At 36.2% G+C, this 20807-nt stretch overlaps 2 protein-coding genes across 3 annotated transcripts in view; one reads left to right on the top strand and one right to left on the bottom strand.

Annotated features, from left to right (window-relative positions):
- The window catches only part of Trmt10a (tRNA methyltransferase 10A), a 133471-nt gene that overhangs the window by 22709 nt on the left and 89955 nt on the right, over window positions 1–20807 (top strand). The gene's annotated exons all lie outside the window — the stretch shown is intronic.
- CUNH4orf17 (chromosome unknown C4orf17 homolog) overlaps window positions 7706–20807 on the bottom strand; it is a 31518-nt gene continuing 18416 nt past the window's right edge. For both annotated transcript variants that reach the window (XM_003468020.3, XM_063260535.1), the window contains 5 exons: window positions 15996–16139; window positions 11859–11940; window positions 10397–10595; window positions 9444–9487; window positions 7706–8047 (listed from right to left, as the gene is read on the bottom strand). In XM_003468020.3, the coding sequence (XP_003468068.2) occupies window positions 7851–8047; window positions 9444–9487; window positions 10397–10595; window positions 11859–11940; window positions 15996–16139 (666 nt within the window). In that variant the 3' untranslated portion in view covers window positions 7706–7850. The remainder of the gene's footprint in view (window positions 8048–9443; window positions 9488–10396; window positions 10596–11858; window positions 11941–15995; window positions 16140–20807) is intronic.

The raw sequence follows: 20807 nt of genomic DNA, 5'->3' as shown, positions 1-20807 counted from the left end.
TTATTTTTGGTTTTTCTGTTATAGTCGTTTGTTTCATAGTTAACACAAGGCCTACCAAAACAATGTTTTGATTACTCAAACTCTTTTTGAATTGTTGAAAATTTAACATGATTGTAAAGATAACAAAGGTAAAAACTATCTTAAAAAGTCTTTATTCTTGCTCAAAAAAAAAAAAAAAACCAAACAATGCAAGCAATATAGGACTTCAAAACAACAGGAAATTAACAGTGCCTACCATAATATCTCTTGTTTTCTTCTGAATAGTTGTCCATACCTTCACACATATTGAAATCAAATAACAGAAACAGACTAAAACCAAGCAAAATAAAGAATAAAAGCATTATAGAACTTCAAAACGAGATGATAGGAAATCAGCAATGGCTACCATAATGTCTCATTTTTGTCAGAATAGCTGTTCATACCATCATATATTATAAAATCAATCTTTGTATACTCTTCTGGGGAAATTGTAGGCATATATATGCCTATACATGTAAGATGGAAAAACAAAACAGAACAAAAATACAAGAAAAACAAAAGAGACAGATAAATAGCAGTAACTATCCAAAACAGGAACAATGTAGACTTTCAAAACAAATTGATAGGGAGGAACATAACAAATGTGATTATTTTGCAGTTATCTTCAAAAGAGTTACTCAGGTTACTAGATATAGATTTGCAAAATTGATCTAATCCTATGAATTTTAATTGTTTTGCCCCAAGAACTAATAGAATTAGAAGTATAATCATGTTAGCTATCTTAAGTGTATATATACAAATTTGTATCTTTTTTCTTTTTCTTTCTCTTTTCCCTGAGTGCTTTTCCCCCTTTGAACAGTTTCTTACCATTTTACAATATTTATTGAAGATTTTGTATCTTATTTAGTCTTTCAGTTTCTTATACCAGGGAGACAATGTGGTGTTTACACATGTGAGTTTGATTTATTTCACTTATGAGTATGGTCTCAAGTCACATCCATTTACCTACAGAAGCTTCAACATGATCCTTCTTTATAGCTGAGTAGTACTCTATTATATTGAAAAACTACATCTTTTTTTTATTCATTCCTTGGTTGATGGGAAATTGGATTGTTTCCAAGATTTAGCTATTACGAATTGTGCTGCTGTAAACATGGGTGCACATATATCATGATTATAATGGTGTTTTCAGTTCCTCTGGGAATATACCCAGAAGTAGAATAGCTGAGTCAAATGGGACTTCCAATCCCAGCTTTCTGAGGAACCTCCAGATTGATTTCCACAGTGATTGTACCAGTTTACACTCTCACCAACAGTGCAGAAGGGTTCCTTTAGTCCCACAGCCTCTACAGCATTTGTTATTAGTGGTTTTCTTGATCCTGGCCATTCTTTCTGGAGTGAGAGGGAATCTCAGTGTGGTTTAAATTCGGCAGTTCTGTAATTACCAATGGTGCTGAACATTGAGCTAGAGACCATCTCTTTCAATTTTCTATAGGTACTTATCATGAATAAGTGTTGGACTTTATTAAAAGCTCTTTCTGCATCTACTGAGATGATCATATGATTCTTACCTTTGGCTCTATTGATATGATATATTATGTTTATTGATCTGTGTATGTTGAACCATCCCTGCATTCCTGGGATGAATCCCACTTGGTCATGGTGTATAATCTTCTGGATGACTTGCTGCATTCTGTCATTTTTTTTTTTTTTGAGGATTTTTGTATCTATGTTCATTAGGGAGATTGGCCTATAGCTCTCTTTTTTGGTTGAAGCTTTCTCTGGTTTTGTTATTAGAGTAATACTTGCTTCCAGGAATGAGTTAGGGAGAATTACTCCCCTTTCAGTTTCATTGAAGAGTTTGAGGAGTGCATTAAGTCTTTCTTAAATTTCTTGTAAAATTCAACTGTGAATCCATCAGGACCTTTTCTCTATTGGTAAGGACTGCTTTCATTGCATCCTACAGGTTCCAGTAAGTTATATTTTGTATTTTTGTATGCTTGAAAATATTGTTTAATTTCCTCTGTGACCAATTGATTTTTCTGGAGTGTATTATTTAATTTCCATACATTTATGAAGTTTTTACAGTTTCTTTTGTCATTAATTTCCAGTTTCATGGCACTATGATCAGGTAATGTGCAGGGGATAATTTCTGTTCTTTGCATTTACTTAAGCATGTTCTGTGGGCTAGTATATAGTCTGTTTTAGAGAACGTCCCATGTGTAGCTGAGAAGAATGTATATTCTGATATTGCTGGGTGAAACACTCTGTACATGTCTGCTGAGTCCATTTGTTCACAAGTTTCTGTTCTTTGCTGATTTTTTTGTCTAGTTGATTGTGCCAGTGAATATTAAAGTCTCTTGTTATAATTGTATTATTGCTCATTTCATTTTTCATTTCTATTAATATTTGTTCTATATATCTGGGTGCTCTCATATTTGATGTATATATAATTAAGATCATTGTTTCTTCCACTTGAAGTTTTCCTCTAACCAGTGTGTAGTGACCTTCTTTAGTTCTTCTGATCGTTCTTAGTTTGAAGTTCACATTGTTTGCAAACAGAATAACTGTCCCTGCTTTTTTTTGGTTCTTGTTGTGTGAAGTATTGTTTTCCATCCTTTGACTTTGAGTATATGAATTTTCTTTGGTGTTTGATGGGTTTCTTGTAACATTGAATGTTGTTTCTTGATCCATTCTGCCAATCTGTTTCTTTTAAGTAGTGAATTGAAGCCATTTACATTAATGGTCATAAGTGATATATGTATTGGCTTGTTTTTGTAGTGTCATCTTTTTGCTGTTGGTTGTTTACCTTTCCCTTTTGTTTGTTTTCCCTGCTTAGTGTTTTTTTCCTGTTGTTCTTAAAGTCATAATTATTTTTATGCTTATCTAGAATATGTTTCAGTATTTTTTGCAGGGTTGGTTTGGTGGTCATGAAGTTCTTCAGCTGTTCTTTGTCATGGAAGTATCTTATTTCTCCATCGATTTTGAGGGATAGTTTTGGAGGGTTCATAGAAGTCGTTTTCTTTTAGGATTTGAAGTACTTCACTCCATGCTCTTCTTGACTTGATTGTATTGAGAAACATGCTGAGATTCTGATGGGCTTTCTTTTATATGATTGGTTTGTTTTTTCTAACAGCTTTCAATATTGTATTCTTATGTTGAATTTATGAGATGTCGCTTAATGCATGTTTGGGTGTAGATTTATTTTGGTTATGGCTAATTGGAGTTCTGTATGCTTCACTTATCTGTATGTCAGTTTCCTTTCCTGTATTTTCTGCTATTGATTCTGTAAATAGTCTTTTATGTCATTTGTGTTGTCACTTTTTTTCATTACACCTATCAATCTTATATTGTTTTTCTTGCACATCTGTCAACTGTTGAATTGTTATATCCTGACTCCCTGTTATTTTTCCTTTCCTGTTCACTAGCTGCAATCTTATCTTTGAGGTCTGAAAGTGTATCTTCACATTCATTCAGGAGTTTTTCCCAGCTTTTGATGGAATATTTGATTTCCTGAATATCTCTTTGAATCTGCCTCATGGATTGTAATTCTGTCTTATATTGTTCATTCAAGGTTTACATCATTTTGCAGTGCTCCTATATTTTTTTTAACAATGTCTTTTTTAGATGTGTCCAGCATTTTTTTCATTACATTTATAATTTCTTGTTTTATTTAGGAGATTGTTTCTAATCTGAATTCCTTTACAGCTTCATGGAATTGTTTCTTTATTTCAGTTGCTATCATTGCAGAAGTTTCAGGTGCATGGCTTACACTTTCTTCTATGTCCATGTCTCCTAAGCTTGTTTTGGGTAGACTGGAGGTTTGTGATTGCATTTTGCTCATCTGTTTTGTCATTTTCCTGTATTCTCCTTGGGCAGCTGAATGCAAAGTCACAGTTGTTTCTTGGGTTAAGGATACCTTTCCTCACTTCAGGGAGGTGGGGTCGTTAGGCAGGCCTTACCAGGTCCCTAGCACACTGAGCAGCTCCCCGAATGGGGGGAGAACGCTGGGCGTACCTTCAGCACATCCCATGTGGCACATCAAAGCTCCTTTGCTGCTTGAGGCTGCTGGGCAGGGCCCTACCAGGTGCTGGGTGGCATACCAAGGCTGCTTGGCTAGGTGAAATTCGCTGAGCAGGCTTTCAGCTAATGCGACTCGTTACACAGAGGCTCTGGGCTATTTGGAGTCACTGCGCAGGACCCAGCTAGGACCCAAATGACATAAGCTCTCTGGCTGTTGGGAGTCACTGGGCAGGGTGCCCTACCAGGTTCCAAGTGAGGTACCAAAGCTGCATGGTTAGGTGAAGTTTGCTGTACAGGCCTTCAGCAAGCACGGCTCAGTGCACAGAGGCTCCCTGGCTATTTGGAGTTGCTAGGCCAACTTGAGACTTTTTTTAGGTAAATGGATGCAACTGGAGACCATACTCATAAGTTAAATAAATCAGAGTCACGTAAATATCATATTGTCTCCTCAGTGTAACTGAAAGGATAAGGTCCAAAGTGTGTAATAGATACTGTGAATAGAAAAAAAATTGTTCAAAACGGAAAAGGAAAAAATAAAAGGTAGTTTGTACTGCTAGTTTTTCTTAGTGCTAATATCATTTGGAGAATTTTTTATGCCCCTATCTTGTACTCTGAGTAATTACTTTAAAGATAAAAATACTTTATGCATTAACTATTGTTATTCTCCTATTATTTTGTTATGGAATTTTATTTTAGTTTTTTCCATAAAATAAAATATTAAAGGTATATGAAGGTATAACCTATTTGCTACTGTTGTTAACTGGATGGTTTGTCTTGTGGATTTGGTTGTAAAATATCCAGATCTAAATAAAAAGCTTCACTGTAAAAAAAAATAGGAAAAAGGCATCCTAGGCTAACAAAAGATAGACAGAAATCATAGTTGTAACATTGGGTAAGTTTTAGCACTTTACTAATAAATCAGAGAAAGAAGGGATGTCATTACAGTCAAGAGTATAACCCTTCATAAAGATCTGCAGTTATGAATATGTATGCACCAGGGAGCATACTATTGAAATTCATTGAGAAAAACTTTGATAATTAGATGAAATAGTAAACAGATTGGTACAAAGAAATTAATTCATATTTCCTGGCCTGTGATAACTCATATAGACAAAGGATAAATATCTGGAAAACACAAATGCTAAAATTAATAATAGATATAATTGATAATATATCACATTTTCTGTAGGTTCAAAACCAAATGTGTGTTGCTTTTCATTGTCTAGGGGACGTTCCTAAAAGTAACCATATTAGAGTATCAGTACAAAGGAAAATAAAGTTCCAAAAGTAGAAACTGTGTCAAGAACTTCTCTGTTAATAATTTGTAAAACTAGAAATAGATGTGGGATATGATAAAGTCCTGGCCACCGATAACTTTTAAATCTTTTCTAAAGCAATTCTTGGATGAAGTCAAATAAAAAATTATAGACTATTTTGGAAATTGAAATAAAAATGAAAAAACAGACCTATAGATTTAACTAAAACTGTGATAAGGGTCATCACCTTAAAGATGTCAATAAAGGAAAATGAAAACAAATTTAAAATATCAACAACAGAGTAAGGCACCTAAAGTAAAAGAAATAAAATTATGAAATAAAAATAGAAAAATTGAACATATGATTAAATACAAGGTGGGTTTTTGAAAATGATGATAAAATGTACAGAGCTAATTGAAACAAGAAAAATTTTAAAATACATTAAATGAGATTTCAGAATAAACAAAAATTAGAATTATGAGAGAAATTTGTCTCAATTCTATGAAAATAAATTTGGAAATTTGGATGAAATGGATGGTTTTTTAGGAAAATATAGACCTCCAAAATACAGAAAATATAAGCTGATACTAGCACGATGGAAATAGTATTGTCAAAGGGCTATTACTGCACAACACAAAACCTTCATGGACGAGGGTGACTTCATAAAATTTCAAGGGAAAATATCTGTACTGCAGTTACAACCTCTCCATAACCCAGCAGAAAATAGTGCTTTTGTATTAACTGTATGAATTTGAACATAGCCTTTCATCTGTTAGCATCATCTAGTGCCAGCTGCACTTTGGGCCAGTTGCTAATGCTTTTAGCTGTCTGTCCAAATCCAGTTTTTCTTTCCATAGTATGTAGGTGAAATGCGGTTCCTATGCAGAGTTTATTGGCTTCCCTTGCAGCTAGAACAGCTCTGAGCTGTGGAATGTAACTAGGAGTGATGTTTACCATTTTGAGGCTGACTTTAATCAGAGGTACCCTCCTTATGGAGAGCACAATAATGATCCCCAGAGATCCAAACCCTGGGGACTGGTGTGCATGTTCACAACATGGAAAGGTGGAATTTAAGGTTGCAAATAGAAGTGAATTGCTAATCAGCTGAGAAGAAGATCTTGGATCACTGTGGATCCCAGTGGACTAGCCCAGTGCAATCACCAGCATCCTTCAAGTGGGAAGAGGCATAACAGTCATCACGAGAGTTTACCAACAACTCTACTGGCCTTTGATGCTACTGGAGACAGAAGAAAGCCACAAACTAAGGAGTGTGGGTCACCTTTAGGGGATGGAAAGGTGAAGAAACAGGTTTGCCTCTACAGCCTGAAAGAGGGGTGCTGCCTCACTGCACCCTCACACTAGCTCACTGTAGCCCATTTCATACCTTCCAGAATTGGAAGAAGATGAATGCGTTGCAATAAGCCCCAAGTTTGTGGTAATTACTTGCAGTAACAAATAGGAACTAATACTTTCCTCTGCTCAGTTTCCCCTTTTGCCAGCTGGATACAAGGACAAGCCCTAGGTGTTGGTTAAGCCAGAGGATGGAAGGCTCCTGGCCTCTCATCAGTCAACAGTGAAGAGCATAGGCTTGCACTCTTCTGTGAGAAATAGACACCAATAGCATTTCCTGCCACTTGCCCCATCACAATGAGTACAGCTTTGCATCTTTTTTCTTATTCTTAAAATGAGAAGAATGAGGGGCTAGGGATTTAGCTCAGCGGCATAAGCACCTGCCTTGTAAGCAGGCGGTCGTGAGTTCGATCCCCGGTACTGATAAAAAGGAAAAAGACCAAAAAAAAAAAAAAATGAGAAGAATGGTAGTAGTTATTACAAGTAGTTATTTTGGAAATGTTACTCTAAAATGTTTGTAATGATTCTTGTCACATAATAAATTTAAAAATGTTACTAAGATTACGTGCACATAGATGGACAAATATATGTACAAACGCATGAATTTGTTCTGTTTCTTTTGAGTAACAGTACATTCTAAATACCCATTGTTTGATAGAATCCAGCTCCATGTAACAGAAGCAGCTATGGCTCAAGAGGAGTTAATTTTAAAAACAGGAAAGAATTCAATATTAGCAAAGCTATTAATAGTGACCATTACAGCATTGGGTGGAACCAGCTCCTTTCTAGATCATGAAGTAGGGATGTTTTTTAACTTCTCTTTTTTTGGAGAGAAAAGCACTTTTTCATAGTAGTCCAATGACACTTATGCACTACCAATTGCAAGTCAGCTCAAAAGTTAAACTTCCCACGCTGTTTTCCCTGCCTCTCTCCCTCCATTCCTTGTGCTTTATTCTGATTATGGCTGATTTATTTCTGATATCAAGGCCCCTATATTAATACTAGTATTGTAAGACTGGAAAATGTTTAAGTAAACATTCTCTTTTTACATGTAGTAATATTAACTACAAATACAAATATTATCTCCATTAATTTATTTTTAGATTATATGCGGGTGTTTTGAGATTTGTATGTGTCACCACATTTGAGGATCACTCAAATCTTTTTTAAAAAATGACTTGATGTTGCAACAATGTGCAGCTCATGTGTGTTGCAGAGTTCCACCGCCTGCAGTTTCTACCTTTAATGGGTTAAAGGGTAAGACATTCTTCGAGAACAGAGATTCAGTCCTTGCTGTGTACTCCTTGCAGACATTGGCTTCGCTGGTCTGCAGTCCCAAGTGTCAAGCCTGAGAGAAGACTTTGGTTTGCTGAAGTACTCTGTGACAGGTATTTTCACCTTGTTGCTTCTTATAAACAGTGGGGGCTTGTGCTCAGCCCCTGAAACAGAAAGAAATCTAAGTGAGACCATAATTGAAACACTGGGCACAGCTTCTGCCTTGTTTTGTAGCAAATGATATTTTAAAAGTATATGAAGTTTAGGTAAATCAGAAACATCCCAAATTCATTAAAGAATGTGTTCTCATCTTAATTTCTTACCACTGCTCATCTTTAGTGAACTACTTATTGTAAATCATTCAGAATACAGTGTTTCACTCTTGGAAACAAATGGGATAGATAAAAATGATTTGTGGCAAAGAGTAAGGTGGATGGGGCCAGGGGGAAAAGGAGAAAATCAGTAGTCCTGAGAGACAGAAATGAAGAACAAAGAAGAAAGGTAAAGCTAATTAATTATACTCATAAGACCCTTCCAAAGTCAAAAATTAGTTGCCCCAAACAGGAATGGGGATTTGGGAAGATGCTGAATATGGTATTAATTGAGAAAATAAGGCGTGATTTGGAGGATTCTCACACAAAAATCTTCTAGGCATCTAGGGAGGGTAAAATATGTTTGAGGCCACAGATGAGGCAAGTTGACTCATACTCCTAGGGTGAGGAGTTTTGGGAGAAACCAGACCAACAGACTATCCTCGGAGTCCTGGCAAGGTTGGTGGGTGCTCTCATTTCTATAAACTATGTGTAGTAGTGCTGGTCAATATCTAGAGTGATTTTGGGGTCTGGTTAACTCCAGTGGAAACAGTTGGGGCCCAGAGTGATTACCGTATCATTCGTGGTATAAGGAGAATTTGGAGAAACAAGAAGATGAAGTTCGCTGGGAGGCTGTTCTCCATCATTATTGTGAGCTTGTTTTAAATCTAGACGCTTGTGAACCAACAGGGCCACTTCCTTAGGCTAACCTGGGTCAGTGTAGGACTTTCCACATTACTAAATGCTTTCTGGCCCAGATTGTCAGCTGGTACACAGCCTTTGGCGAGGCAATGAAACTGCTCCTCCCTACTACAGTTCAACTACCCCTTAGGGAACCTCTGTGGTGTATTTTATTATTTTCTCTGGCCGACTTTGTTTCCAGTGACTTGTTTAACTCCATGACAGTTAACCAGAACTCTGGGATCATTGTCTGTTTTTAGGCCAGTGCAGGGCTCTCTTTCATAGAATTGGCTTGACTGCACCTGTCGTCCTGCTGTCCTGCTGTCTTGCTTCTCAGAGTGTCTGTCCCACAAGAGACATTTGCCTTTAAAAAGGAAGATGAATTTATGTCTATGCTACTAAATCCAGCAAGTATTGTCCCTTAAGAGTTGAATGAGAAATCACTTTTTGTGTTTTATTGTTTTTTTTTTTTCTAAAAGCACAGATTCTTAATGTCTATGCCACGAAGTGGTTAGCACTTACTGGTTTCCTTATACTGGCTCAGTAATTATCACAAACTGTACTTAACCTTTTGGTGATTCCTTATTTCCTTCTGATCCTTGACTTGGCAGTCTAAATCAGTTGGAGAAAGAAAAAAAAATGAATTTCAGACACAAATTAAAATACAGTATCCAGAAATTCTGTGTACATTTATCTTAAATATGTTATCCTAATTCCTTGTTTCTAACATGCATACCAAACTTAATTTACTTCCTAATGAAAGATTCTTCTTACTTTGATTAATCATATGCTGATCATTAAGAAACGAGGCTGACCTTTCTTATCTCCTATTTCTGATTTTATGGAAATATTATAGTAGAGACAACCAAATAAAATTATCTGTCATAATACTTTTTAAAGGGATGTTATATTTTTTTAAATATTAATTTTGTCTAAGTTTTACCCAACTGTTAAAGCAAGATTTTCTTTCCTAGCAGTCTTCAGTAATGTTTCCTCATTACTGAAATTACATGAATTAAATAAAAATTTCTCCTGAACTGATTTCCAATTCCCTTAGCAGTTATTCTCCCCACCCCTGAAACCTCAGAACTATGCCAGAGAAATTTAAGTGAAAAAAATTTGGTTTGATCTTCATTGTTCTACCAAAAAGGTTATATCTGTGTAATATACATTTAATATAATATACAAAATATTCACAATTCTAACACCACAGTTTCAGTTTCTTTGTATCTTCTATTTTTAGTTTTTAAAAATCCCTATTTTCTAAGATTTATAGGTGGCTGTTTTTGCTTTGTCCTTAGTGGCAAGGGGCTTTTCCTGCAAAGAAAAGTTATTGGACAAGAAAGACATAGCCCCTGCTAAAATGTTCTGAACAGCATAAATGAGAACAGTTTTCATATTATATTTACGAAAAAATGAAAGAACACATTGCAAGCATTTACTGAATTAAGACTTAACTCTCAGCATGTTTAGTATTTTGGATGATCATGCACTGTAGGTTCTCCATAGCCATGTAATTACCTGGCTGATTCCCTCACTGCTGCCAGCACTTTTGATTCTGCAGGTGAGTTTGTAGGCGACTTGCCAACAGGAGGCGATTTAGCCATGGGTGGCTTCCCAGGCGCTGCTGTAGATTCCCCTGCCTGGTTCCTTCTGCGGCAAGTTAGGAAGTTTATCTCAGCCAACTCCGAGTGAACCAGGGCTGAGACCCACTGTTTCTCTGATTAAAAGAAAGATTGGGGAGAGTAGTTGTCCTTTTCACATTGGCTGCCAACACAGGATTAGTTCTGTTATTCAGAAGGCCCCAATATAAAAGGCTGGCAGTGTATTCTCTCTCTAGGAGATGCCTATAGGTCAGAACACATTTCTGGGCAAAAATTGGTTTCTAGTGTCATGATGCTATAGGTCCCTGTGCAGATTAATCACAGAGATGCTCAACCCTGAAGAGCAGTAGAACCACTTTACAGCTGTAGCCCTACAAGCTGCTACAGATGTAAGGATTCCTTTTCAGCATAAAGGTAGCTGCACAAAAAGAAGTATGATATGACCCCATTAACATAAAGACAGATAAAAATAGTTACAAGCATATCTAGAAGATATATATTAACACATTCACTGGAATGATGTTCATGGTAATTTTATTGATTATTGTGGGCTTTTTTTGGTTCATTTATTATTTGCTCTCAGTAATAAGCATTCACTACCTGTATAATTTATTGTTCTTTAAAAAGAAAATATTAACTAAAGAGTAAAGATCCATTGCCCCCAAGTACAGTACTTATCAATTGCTTGCAAAGTAATCTTGAGTTCCTGGGGTAAGGTGTTATTTCTAAAAGGGTCCCCAATTTAAAATATTGCATACTGGTTCTGTCCCAGACCAGCATTCCCAGCATCACTGGGTGCTGTATTAGAAGTGCAGTGTATGATGACCAGATGGGTTTGACTGTATGTACGCTACTTGTCGTTGTCCTGCTTGGGAATGGTGAGTGTATTCATGGAGTAGGTTGGAGGTGCCCAAAGGAGGTGGACTGATGATTGAGTTGATGGTTTTGGTGGGACTTGGCAGAGTTTAAAGTCTGGAACATGAAAGGCTGTTTTACTGCCATCCAAGGAGAGGAAGAGGCTCTTGTGTTCAGGGTTCAAGAAGACCAGAGGATATACTCAGGGGGAGCCTGACCGTGTGGAGTCAGGAGGAGAAGCACAAACCAGCTCAAACTCAGAATAAGGCCTCTTCTGGACACTAGTAGTTTGTATCACTCCAGTAGTTTGTATCACTCCAGTGAATTCAGTTGGAAGCATACTGTATTGGATTCATGCAAAGATCACTATGCATATGGCTGGATATATAGGACTATATGATTGCGATGCAGAAACAGTAAGGAAATAACTGTGCAACATCATCTTTCTAATCCAGGGATTTTGGCAGAATCCCAATTTCTGACAATCTGAGTTGAATACCTACAGATGTTTATCTTAATCTCACCTTTTGTACTTGCATGAAGCAGCCACTGTAGAACTTCTGCCAGAGAATCAGTGTGTAAAATGTCACAGAGCTTTGCCAGGATCTGACCGAGAAAAGTAAAGTTACATGTGAGCATGGAAATGATACAGGGCTTCCTTCACCTTAAGAATCTCATCTCCCCAAAATCTATGCTGTAAGTGACACTCAGTGAAAAAACTAAAACTGGCATTTTAGTTTAGGAACCAGATTTCAGTGGTACCCAGTGTAACCGTAGCAAAGCACTGCTGATATAGGAACAGTGTAGGCAGTGCTCTACACGTTTCTTGTGTTGCATCTGTTCGATTCCACATATTCGAGGAGGAGCAATTCACACTGCACCATGGTCACAGTACAGTTATGCTAGTCACAGGATTGACTAATGTGAATGAGTGATATGATCTGAGCCGTCCATCATTGTACCTCAGTTCTTTATAGGTCAAGGGTTGATCCAGTGAGATAGGAATGTAAATCTCTTTAGCCAATCAGAATCATTCATATATATGGCTATAATATAGCTTAAGTATAGGTGATGGCGCTGGAAATATGAACTAATTAATAAAAGTGGACTATAATAAACAATAACATAAAAACAGAGTATTAAATAATCACATCTAATGTAGATTCCAGCTTGAACTTGCATGAAGTGTGGTACAGTGTGGTACTGTACATACCTGGAGTTTGTATCTGTCTCTTAAAACTTCAGTCTTGGGTACCCATTTTATTTTAAATGTATCCACTCATATGTAATTTGAACCCAAAATATCTAAAACTATACCTGTATTTCTCTTCCTAAAACCTGCTCCAAACTTGCTCTCCTGATCTCCTAGGACAGTGAACAGCACTGGCATAGAGTGGATTCTCTACACCAGACACCAGGATCCATTCCAGGCAACTCCCTTGCCCTTTTTTACCAAAAACTACCAACCACTCAGCTCAGGAAATTCTATCTTCTAAAAATTCCTCAAATATCTGTTTTTTTAAAAATCACTACTACCTTGATCCACTCTAAAGCAGCCTCAACTGTTACTGTGAACTTTCTCCTCCTGCCTGGCAGAAATCTTAAATTATTAATTCAATGAATATTCATGCCAATCATTGAGCTAGATTTCTGAGATAACAGAAGTACAGTGAAAGGGCTGAAAAATCAGCTACTGTAAATGGAACTTTATTATATAAGTGATGTTTCTGTCCTCAGTAATACCAGGTCCTAGAAGATCGCACATAATTTGCTCTGAATAGTACAACAAATCAACAACCATAACAACAACAGAAAAAGAGTCCTTAGGGTGGTGGTGACAAACCTATGGCATATGTGCTGCAGTAGGCACACAAGCCCTTTCTTGCCATAAAACCTCAACATTCAGGTTGAATTGCAGTGTTGCCTTTTGGCAATAACTAAGTGGGTTTTGGGTTACAGTTTGGGCACTCAGTCTCTAAAAGGTTTTCCATCACTGCCTTAAGCTATTTTCTAACCTACTCTGCCTGTCTATATTATTGTGTTTTAAAAATCATTATAGTGAATGTACATCATTTCTCATTTTCTCTAATTCCTAGATCACCTACATCCCAGAGGACATAATTATCCTTTTAGTGAAAGGTGTGCTAAGTGGTTGGAGGAAACCTGCGTGCTCTTTGTTTTGGGAACCTAAGCAGGCACACAGTGGACCACAGGAGCTTCCAATCCCTTGAGGCAAAGATTAGTTCTGAGCTAGGGCAGAGTTTACTAGGCTGCCAAATCAGGCGTCAGCGTTCTGGGATGATGTCTGGATCAAGTCTGGGTCAAGTGTGGAGAATTGGAAATGTGCACAATTTGGAGATTCTCTGTAATTCTATCCTGGAAGTCTCCCTCCTCCCCTCTTTTCCTCCCTCCTTCTCTGAAATAAGGTCTTACTGTGTAGGTTTGCCTCAAACTTGCCTGCTTCTGCCTCCTGAGTCTTGAGATTACAGGCATGTGCCACACATCCAGCAAGTTTTTCTTCTATGATTTCTTGAAACAAAGTAATCTTAGGTCCTCAAGGTACTCCAGTTATTCTTTTCCATAGAGTTAACTAAAAAATTGTATATGAAATTCTCCATATCATCATAGTTGGCAGAAATTCAGCAAACTATGAGGGAGGTTTCTGGAACTTAAAAATCATCTGCTTCCAGCTCCAGAGGATGAGTCATCGACATCAGAAATATTCACTGTTGTTCAACAGAGATTCTGAAGGTGCTGGCCCTGATACCTTCATGCAGGTTGATACCTTTATCCTGTCTTTTGCAAGACTTTGCAGTCTCAATCCATCAATAAAATTCTGTAGAATCTTATTTCTGAGTCTTAAACATGTTTCACAAATTAGCAGAATGTATCACTGAAACCCTCCTGTTTGCTGGCGTTTTCCTGGAGACACAAGTCTGTGACCTTTAAGGATGAGTGCAGATTTTAGTAGATGTAGGCATTTCTTAATTAAGCTGTGAAGTGGAACTTTTTCAATTGCTGACAGGGAGAGGAAACTCCCTAGTAACAGACCTCTCAGATACAAATCAGATTCAAAAGTCACCCTCTGTGTGTGTGTGTGCATTCAGAATTTACAGCTGAGTGAGTTTATATAAAGCAGGAAGCTTTTGGACAGACACATCCAAAGCCAGGCTGCAAAGGTCCTTCTGGTCTATTGCTGTGTCTAAGGAAGCAAGAAAGGGTTACTAAAACTATACTCAGTCATGGTTTGCTGAATGTAAGGCTGGTTTTCAACAATTCTACCTTGATCATGGTAGAGTTTTTCTTTTATTTATTCAACATTCAACAAATCTATAATAATTATTAGATATTTAGTGTTCATTGAAGATAAGTAGTGTCCAAGTGAGACAATTATGAGATGCTTACAGGACTAAAATGTGATGAGTGGATTGTGCGGAGAGATACTACTGAAGCAAATAAGTAACTATGATCATTTATACAAAACCTGTGCTCTGCAGAGAATAGCAAAAGGTGTGGCCTAGAGGACGGCTAGCAACTACTGTAGAGTGGGTGGGTGGCAAAGTACTTAAACTGAGACTTGGATAGGGTGGCCACACAGAGGAGCGAGGGACAGAGAATCCTTAGTAAGGTGAACTTGTAAGAACGAACAAACTACCTCAAGGTTATTATGCTTAGAGGATAGTGGGCAAGGTAGGCAGTGATTGTGAGGATTCATGAACTACAAAGTCTTTCACCAGACCATTAGTCACATCTGCAAGGCCTACACCTTCTCCATTTTTTCTTTCATTCTTTCTCCAGTTTTAGTCATCTGCATAAATTATTAAACTAAAGCCATTGTTATACTTTACTTTTAAAATAGTTCCTTCTCAGAATTATTTAATAACCCTCCTTACAACATGCTTTGTTATGTGTGAATGATACTACAGATACTAGTTTCTTAAAATACTATCACAGTCATCATTATGGTGTTTCACCTTTAGTTTACAGTAGTGGGGTAGTGGATCTTATGGTGAGGCAAGGTAGTATTTATCAAAAAAAAAAAAGAAGAAAAAATAGCAGATGACAAGTATCTGCTGATTGAATCTTCATTATCATTCTCAGAAATAACTGGTTGAGGAGAACTTTCTAAGTGGCTGCTGCTATGACATAATAATATTAAATAACTAAGTTTATATCCTCAAGTAGAGAATGTGGGAGGAGATAGTTTTCTAAAGATAAGGAGAGATGAGTGTTGATTGGAAGAGTATCTGTGTTTGTGTATGAATAAACAGGAAGTGGAAAGAAGTTAGGCAGAACCTCTCAAGTATCAGGAAGATGAAGAAAGAGACTTGGAAGGGGAGCATAGGGACAAGTCTGGCAAATGCAGCTTTCTCATAACATCTCTTCTAAGCCAAAGTTTGTGTTTATATAAGTGACAGGATTTCAGGAAAGAGTAAGACTGAAATGAAAATAGGAACAGGTCTTGGATTTTAGGGTAAGGAGTTTTAAATAAATCCACTCCTCATGAGGAACTACCCATGAGTTTTTATGAATTAATATTCTGAATTTGTTTTTTTTTTATGTTCAGGCTTCTCCAAAAATTAAAATTAAAGGATAACAGTGGCTTTAGTATCATAATTTATGCAGGTGATTGTTATGGGTTTAATGAAACTAATTCTTACTTTTATTTCCTGCTCCAGGTAGTTTGGTATGCACACGGTCTTCTCTTTGACATCAGGCCTGGGTAGGCTTGCCTCTGAGGAGTAAGAGCCAGCTGTAGAGCTTGCCTTTGGAGGTGATGGTAGCTTTTTGGCCTTAAATTCTTCCTAAATAAAAGGTACTGCATAATCAGTATACATTTATTTCCACTTATATTTTCTATTCAGATTCAACAGAATTAATGAGAAACATTATAGTTGGTAAACAAGGTCCATGAAAGCAAAGAGAGGTTAGTTTTAATCCTCCTTAAACTCTATTAAACATATGCTCCTGGAAATAAAACAGTGATATCCTTGGTGAATTTAAATTTCAGTGAACTTAAAGCCCTTGATAAAACACCATGATAAAATTTTTCAATACCTACGACTGAACCCAAGGCCTTGTGCATGCTAGGCAAGGAGCTCTATCAGTCACTGAGCTGTATTTTCAACCTAGTAATATTTCAAAATATTTAAATTGGAACTTTAATTTATATTGCAATTTCAGAGGTAACCAACTCCTGATGTGTGAGATATGCTATTTATATGGGAAGAACCTTTTTATACGGCCAAGAAAAGATAGCTGAGAGGTTTTATATGTTGGGAAATGATTATATCATATGAAATGCTACCTCTCTACTGTGCTAAGTGGCGGCTTAGAGATAGAGAGTTAGAAAGGCAAATTTCTTCCCTTGATTAGCAGGAAGAGGAAACAGGCTATTTTCTTATTCTGGGAGGTAAGTATACTATTTTAAAGTGTTTGTCAGAGCTTTAAGTCTGGAAGAGCTACAGAAACCTTAGACCTGTGTGCTTGCTCCAGGAAAGACATTACCAACTTTCAGACATGGCTGACTTACAAAGCCACATGGAAGTGGTGACCCAGTGAGACTATGATGATTAGAATTGATAAAACAATGTTTAACTATTGATGTTTACTGAAACAAAGCTATATTTAGATGCCTTCTTTTTAAAAAGTTTGTACTTATGGAGAAATAGTAATATATATTTTTGGTTTAATCCCTTGTTGAATATAATTTAAAAGGCTGAATTTTTAAAAAGTATGAGTGGGGGTTGAGTTCAGTGATGGAGTACTTGCTTGGCATGAATAAGCAATTGGTTGAGCATTGAGCACTGCCTGTTATTTATTAATAAGGTATTATTTATTAATAAATGAAAGGATTAGAATGAATAATATGGGTATAGACAGATGAGACTGAAAGGGCACAAACTTGAAGTGTATAAACTACAGTGGCAGTTTTTGCTCTGATTTCATTGTGTGATCATAGAAAGTGAAAACTTTCTTTTTAATAGCATAAGAGACCTGAAAAACAGGTTTCAAAGCTTAGGCCACATGGGGGGCCCCTGAGGCTCCTCCTGAAGATGAAGGGGGTGTGGAAGAACAGCAGTGTTTGAAGAGACACAGTAGGTGAGCTAGAACTTGTTTGAAGTTGGTCTCAGATGATGGGGCCTCTGGGTTCCTACAGAAGGCAACGGATTTTTCTCTGGAAGAAAGCCTATTTACCATGTGCTTCAGATTGCTAAAATAATGTTTCATACATAATGAGAATTAGAAAATATTTTGAACTTAATGAGAATTTTGTATAGCAAAAACTGTGGAAGCTAGTAAATTAAGTTACAGATTTGAAGTGTATTAGAAAAATAAGAGTAAAAATGTGGAGAAAAGAAACAAATAAACACAATAAAAATGCAATACAGAGAATTTAAAAAATCACAAAATTAGTTTTGGATTTATTATTAACTTGATAAGTTTCTATTAAAAATAATCAAGAAACCTAAGATGCATTAGCAAAACCAATATGTAAAAGGGTTCTTCTTATAAATCCTGAAGATAATTTTAAAAGAACATAAAGATATTATTTATGACTTTGTCCATAAAACTGACTACTTAAGTAAAATAAAAAATTTTTAAAAAATAATACATTACTAAAATTGATTCACAAAGAAAAGGACAAAATGAAGAAACAAGAGATTTCAAACCAAAGAATATTATCAAGGATGAACACAGTTAACTTTATAACAAAGATCATATCATTAAAGGACATAGAAAACAGAAAACAAGAAGTTTCCAAATAAATGCTTAAGAGAGTCAGAGAAATACAGGAATCTGCAATTATAGTTAGAAATTCTTACACATCTCTAGCATACTGGATAGGAAAAGTGGACATCAGATCAGTAAGACTTCAGGACACTTGAGCAACAGTGTCCTCCAGTTTAACTTAGTCCACATTCTACCCAGCAGCTGGAGAGTAAGAGTTTTATGCATAGGCACATGGAATATGAAGGTTGACCATGATTTATGTAACAATCCTCAATTAATTAAAAAATTCACAGTGCCCAGTATCTTTTTTTACTGCAGTGGAATTAATTGGAAATCAATAACGTAAAGATACCTGGAAATTTCCCAAATATTTGGTAATTAAATGTCATAGTTTTGAGCAACCGGTAGGTTAAAGAAGAAATTAAAAATGAAATTAGGAAGTAATATGAACAGAATAAAGTTAAAACAGTAGAATTTTGAGGATACAGCTAAAGTGGGAAAATTTTTATAAGAAAGTTGTAAGAACTCATTTCTTTTTTTTGTACCAGGGATGGAGCTCATGATGTGGCAGTTGCCAGACACAGTGCAGCTTAGCTATGTTCCAGCCCAAACAACTCATTATATGAGACAAAATATCAGAAATCAATTACCTAAATTTTACTGTGTACTATACAGAAAAAAGCCAAAATCTTGAAATAAAAACAGAAGAACAAACAATAGAGATCATTGATGAGATGGTACATTTATTCATCAAGGTCAATAAACCTTGTAAATTTTTATCACGACACATTGAGAACAGAAGACATGATTTATCAATATCTGGAGTAAAAGAGCAAACATTTGTATGGATCATAAAATCATGAAAAATATTTCATGAATAATTTTATATCAGTCAGTTCAACAACTTAGACGAAAGAGGGATATTCCTTGAAAGTACAAACTATTGAAACTCACTAAAGAAGAAATACCCTGAAAGATCTCTGTAAACAAAGAAATTGAATTTACGGTTAAAAATTTTGACCCAACGAAAACTGCAGGCCTAGACAGCTTCACTGAAGAATCTAGTAAACTATCGTATCAGTTCTACATAGAATTTTCCAGGATATTAAAGAAGAGCTCTTATCTTGTTGGGATTCTGCAAGCAAAGGGAAATAAAGGGTCTCACACACAAAGGGTCAGCAAAATGACTGCCTGCTAAGCAAGTAGCTTTTATTGAGATAAAGAACAGAGAAACTCAAAATGCGCATGCTCAGATTGTATAACTTGTTTGCTTCTTGTCCTTACAGGACCTCTTGTTTTTACCTTGGGGTGGGGGCAGTGTTTCAAGGTCTGCACTTTTTCCCATAACATTGTCTACCAGATGTGTCCGGAACAAAATGGGGTCAGTGTGGCCTCTCTACATCATCTTATTCTATCATTTCCAGTATAAGGCTGGAACCAAAATCAGAAAAATACACTATAAGAGGACTACAAATTTTCCTTAGGAATATGGGCATAAAAGAATGTTGAAGAATATCTTGTGAAACTGAATTTAAAAATATAATAATGACCAAGTAGAGTTTTTACTAGTAATGAAAGATTGGTTAGCATTTACAAGTTAACCAAGTCAAATATGATTCATTATATTAACAAAGAAGAAAAATCATATAATTATCTCAGATGAAGAAAAAGTATTTGGCAAAATTCATTTCCCATATCTAATAAAGCTCTAAAACAGAAAGGGACTTTCTCTGCCTACTTTCTCCAGCACCTGTGAATAAAGTAAACTAACAGGGTGTATAATGATGAAAATCTTAAATATTTTCCTCTGTGATCATGTACAAGGCAAGAGTGTTTGCTCTCACCACTCCTAATCAATATTGCATTAGAGTTTTAAGCATCACAACAAGGCATGATAGAGGTAAACAACATGTAGAGTTGAAAATCGAATAGAAAAATTTTAAAATTTGGGCCTTATCAAATATATTTAATAGGCACTGGTACCAGGAAAAAACCAAACATTTGCAAAATGTACATGTGTGATAATGGCAAAAGATTTATATTTAGAATGTATAAAGAACTTCTCTATTTTATTTTTATTTAAAGGGGAGAAAAAAAACAAAACATAAGGGTACAAGTAATACAGAATTAAAAAAAAAACAGTAAGAAATCGCTAGTTAATAGATTACACATTGTCATCTTAGAAATAGTTGTTCAAGTTACAGGATTAAAGCATACAAAGTGGATATTCAAACAGTGAGACTGCAAACAGTTGTGTTCAAAGATCCAACAAAAATAGTAATATGGTCATCTATCCTAACACACCTAAACACACTTGCAGTTGTATCCTTTAGAGCACTTTTTTTTCCCTCTCTTTTTTGCAACAACATTTACACATTTTGGGTTTTATTATTCCCATAGTTCTTATTACTTTTTTTTTTTGGAAGAGAATAAAACCAAATATGACAAAACAAAGCAGTCAGTCAAAACAAAGGATGGACATAGTACCTGATGTAAAAACAGAATACAAGGTAATCAACAGTGGTTACCATAAAGCCTCTTGCTACCTTAAAAAGAATTGCCGAACTTCCGGGAGAACATGGCGGACACATAACAGCAACTACCGGAGGCTCTCTGAAAAACTAGGCTCAGAAGCCAGATATGGTGCGGACTAAAGAGACATAAGCAGGTGGAGTTATGCTCTGCTGACTCAGGAACGAACTCGGCTGAGAGAAACCAACTTGGAATGCAGTCCTGGT

The sequence above is a fragment of the Cavia porcellus genome, unplaced genomic scaffold (assembly GCF_034190915.1).
Source record: "Cavia porcellus strain 051 isolate PalLab524CR breed Dunkin Hartley unplaced genomic scaffold, mCavPor4.1 scaffold_14, whole genome shotgun sequence".
Taxonomy (NCBI): domain Eukaryota; kingdom Metazoa; phylum Chordata; class Mammalia; order Rodentia; family Caviidae; genus Cavia; species Cavia porcellus.
The sequence above is the reverse complement of the archived record's forward strand: the minus strand, read 5'-3'. Positions and strand labels throughout refer to the sequence as shown.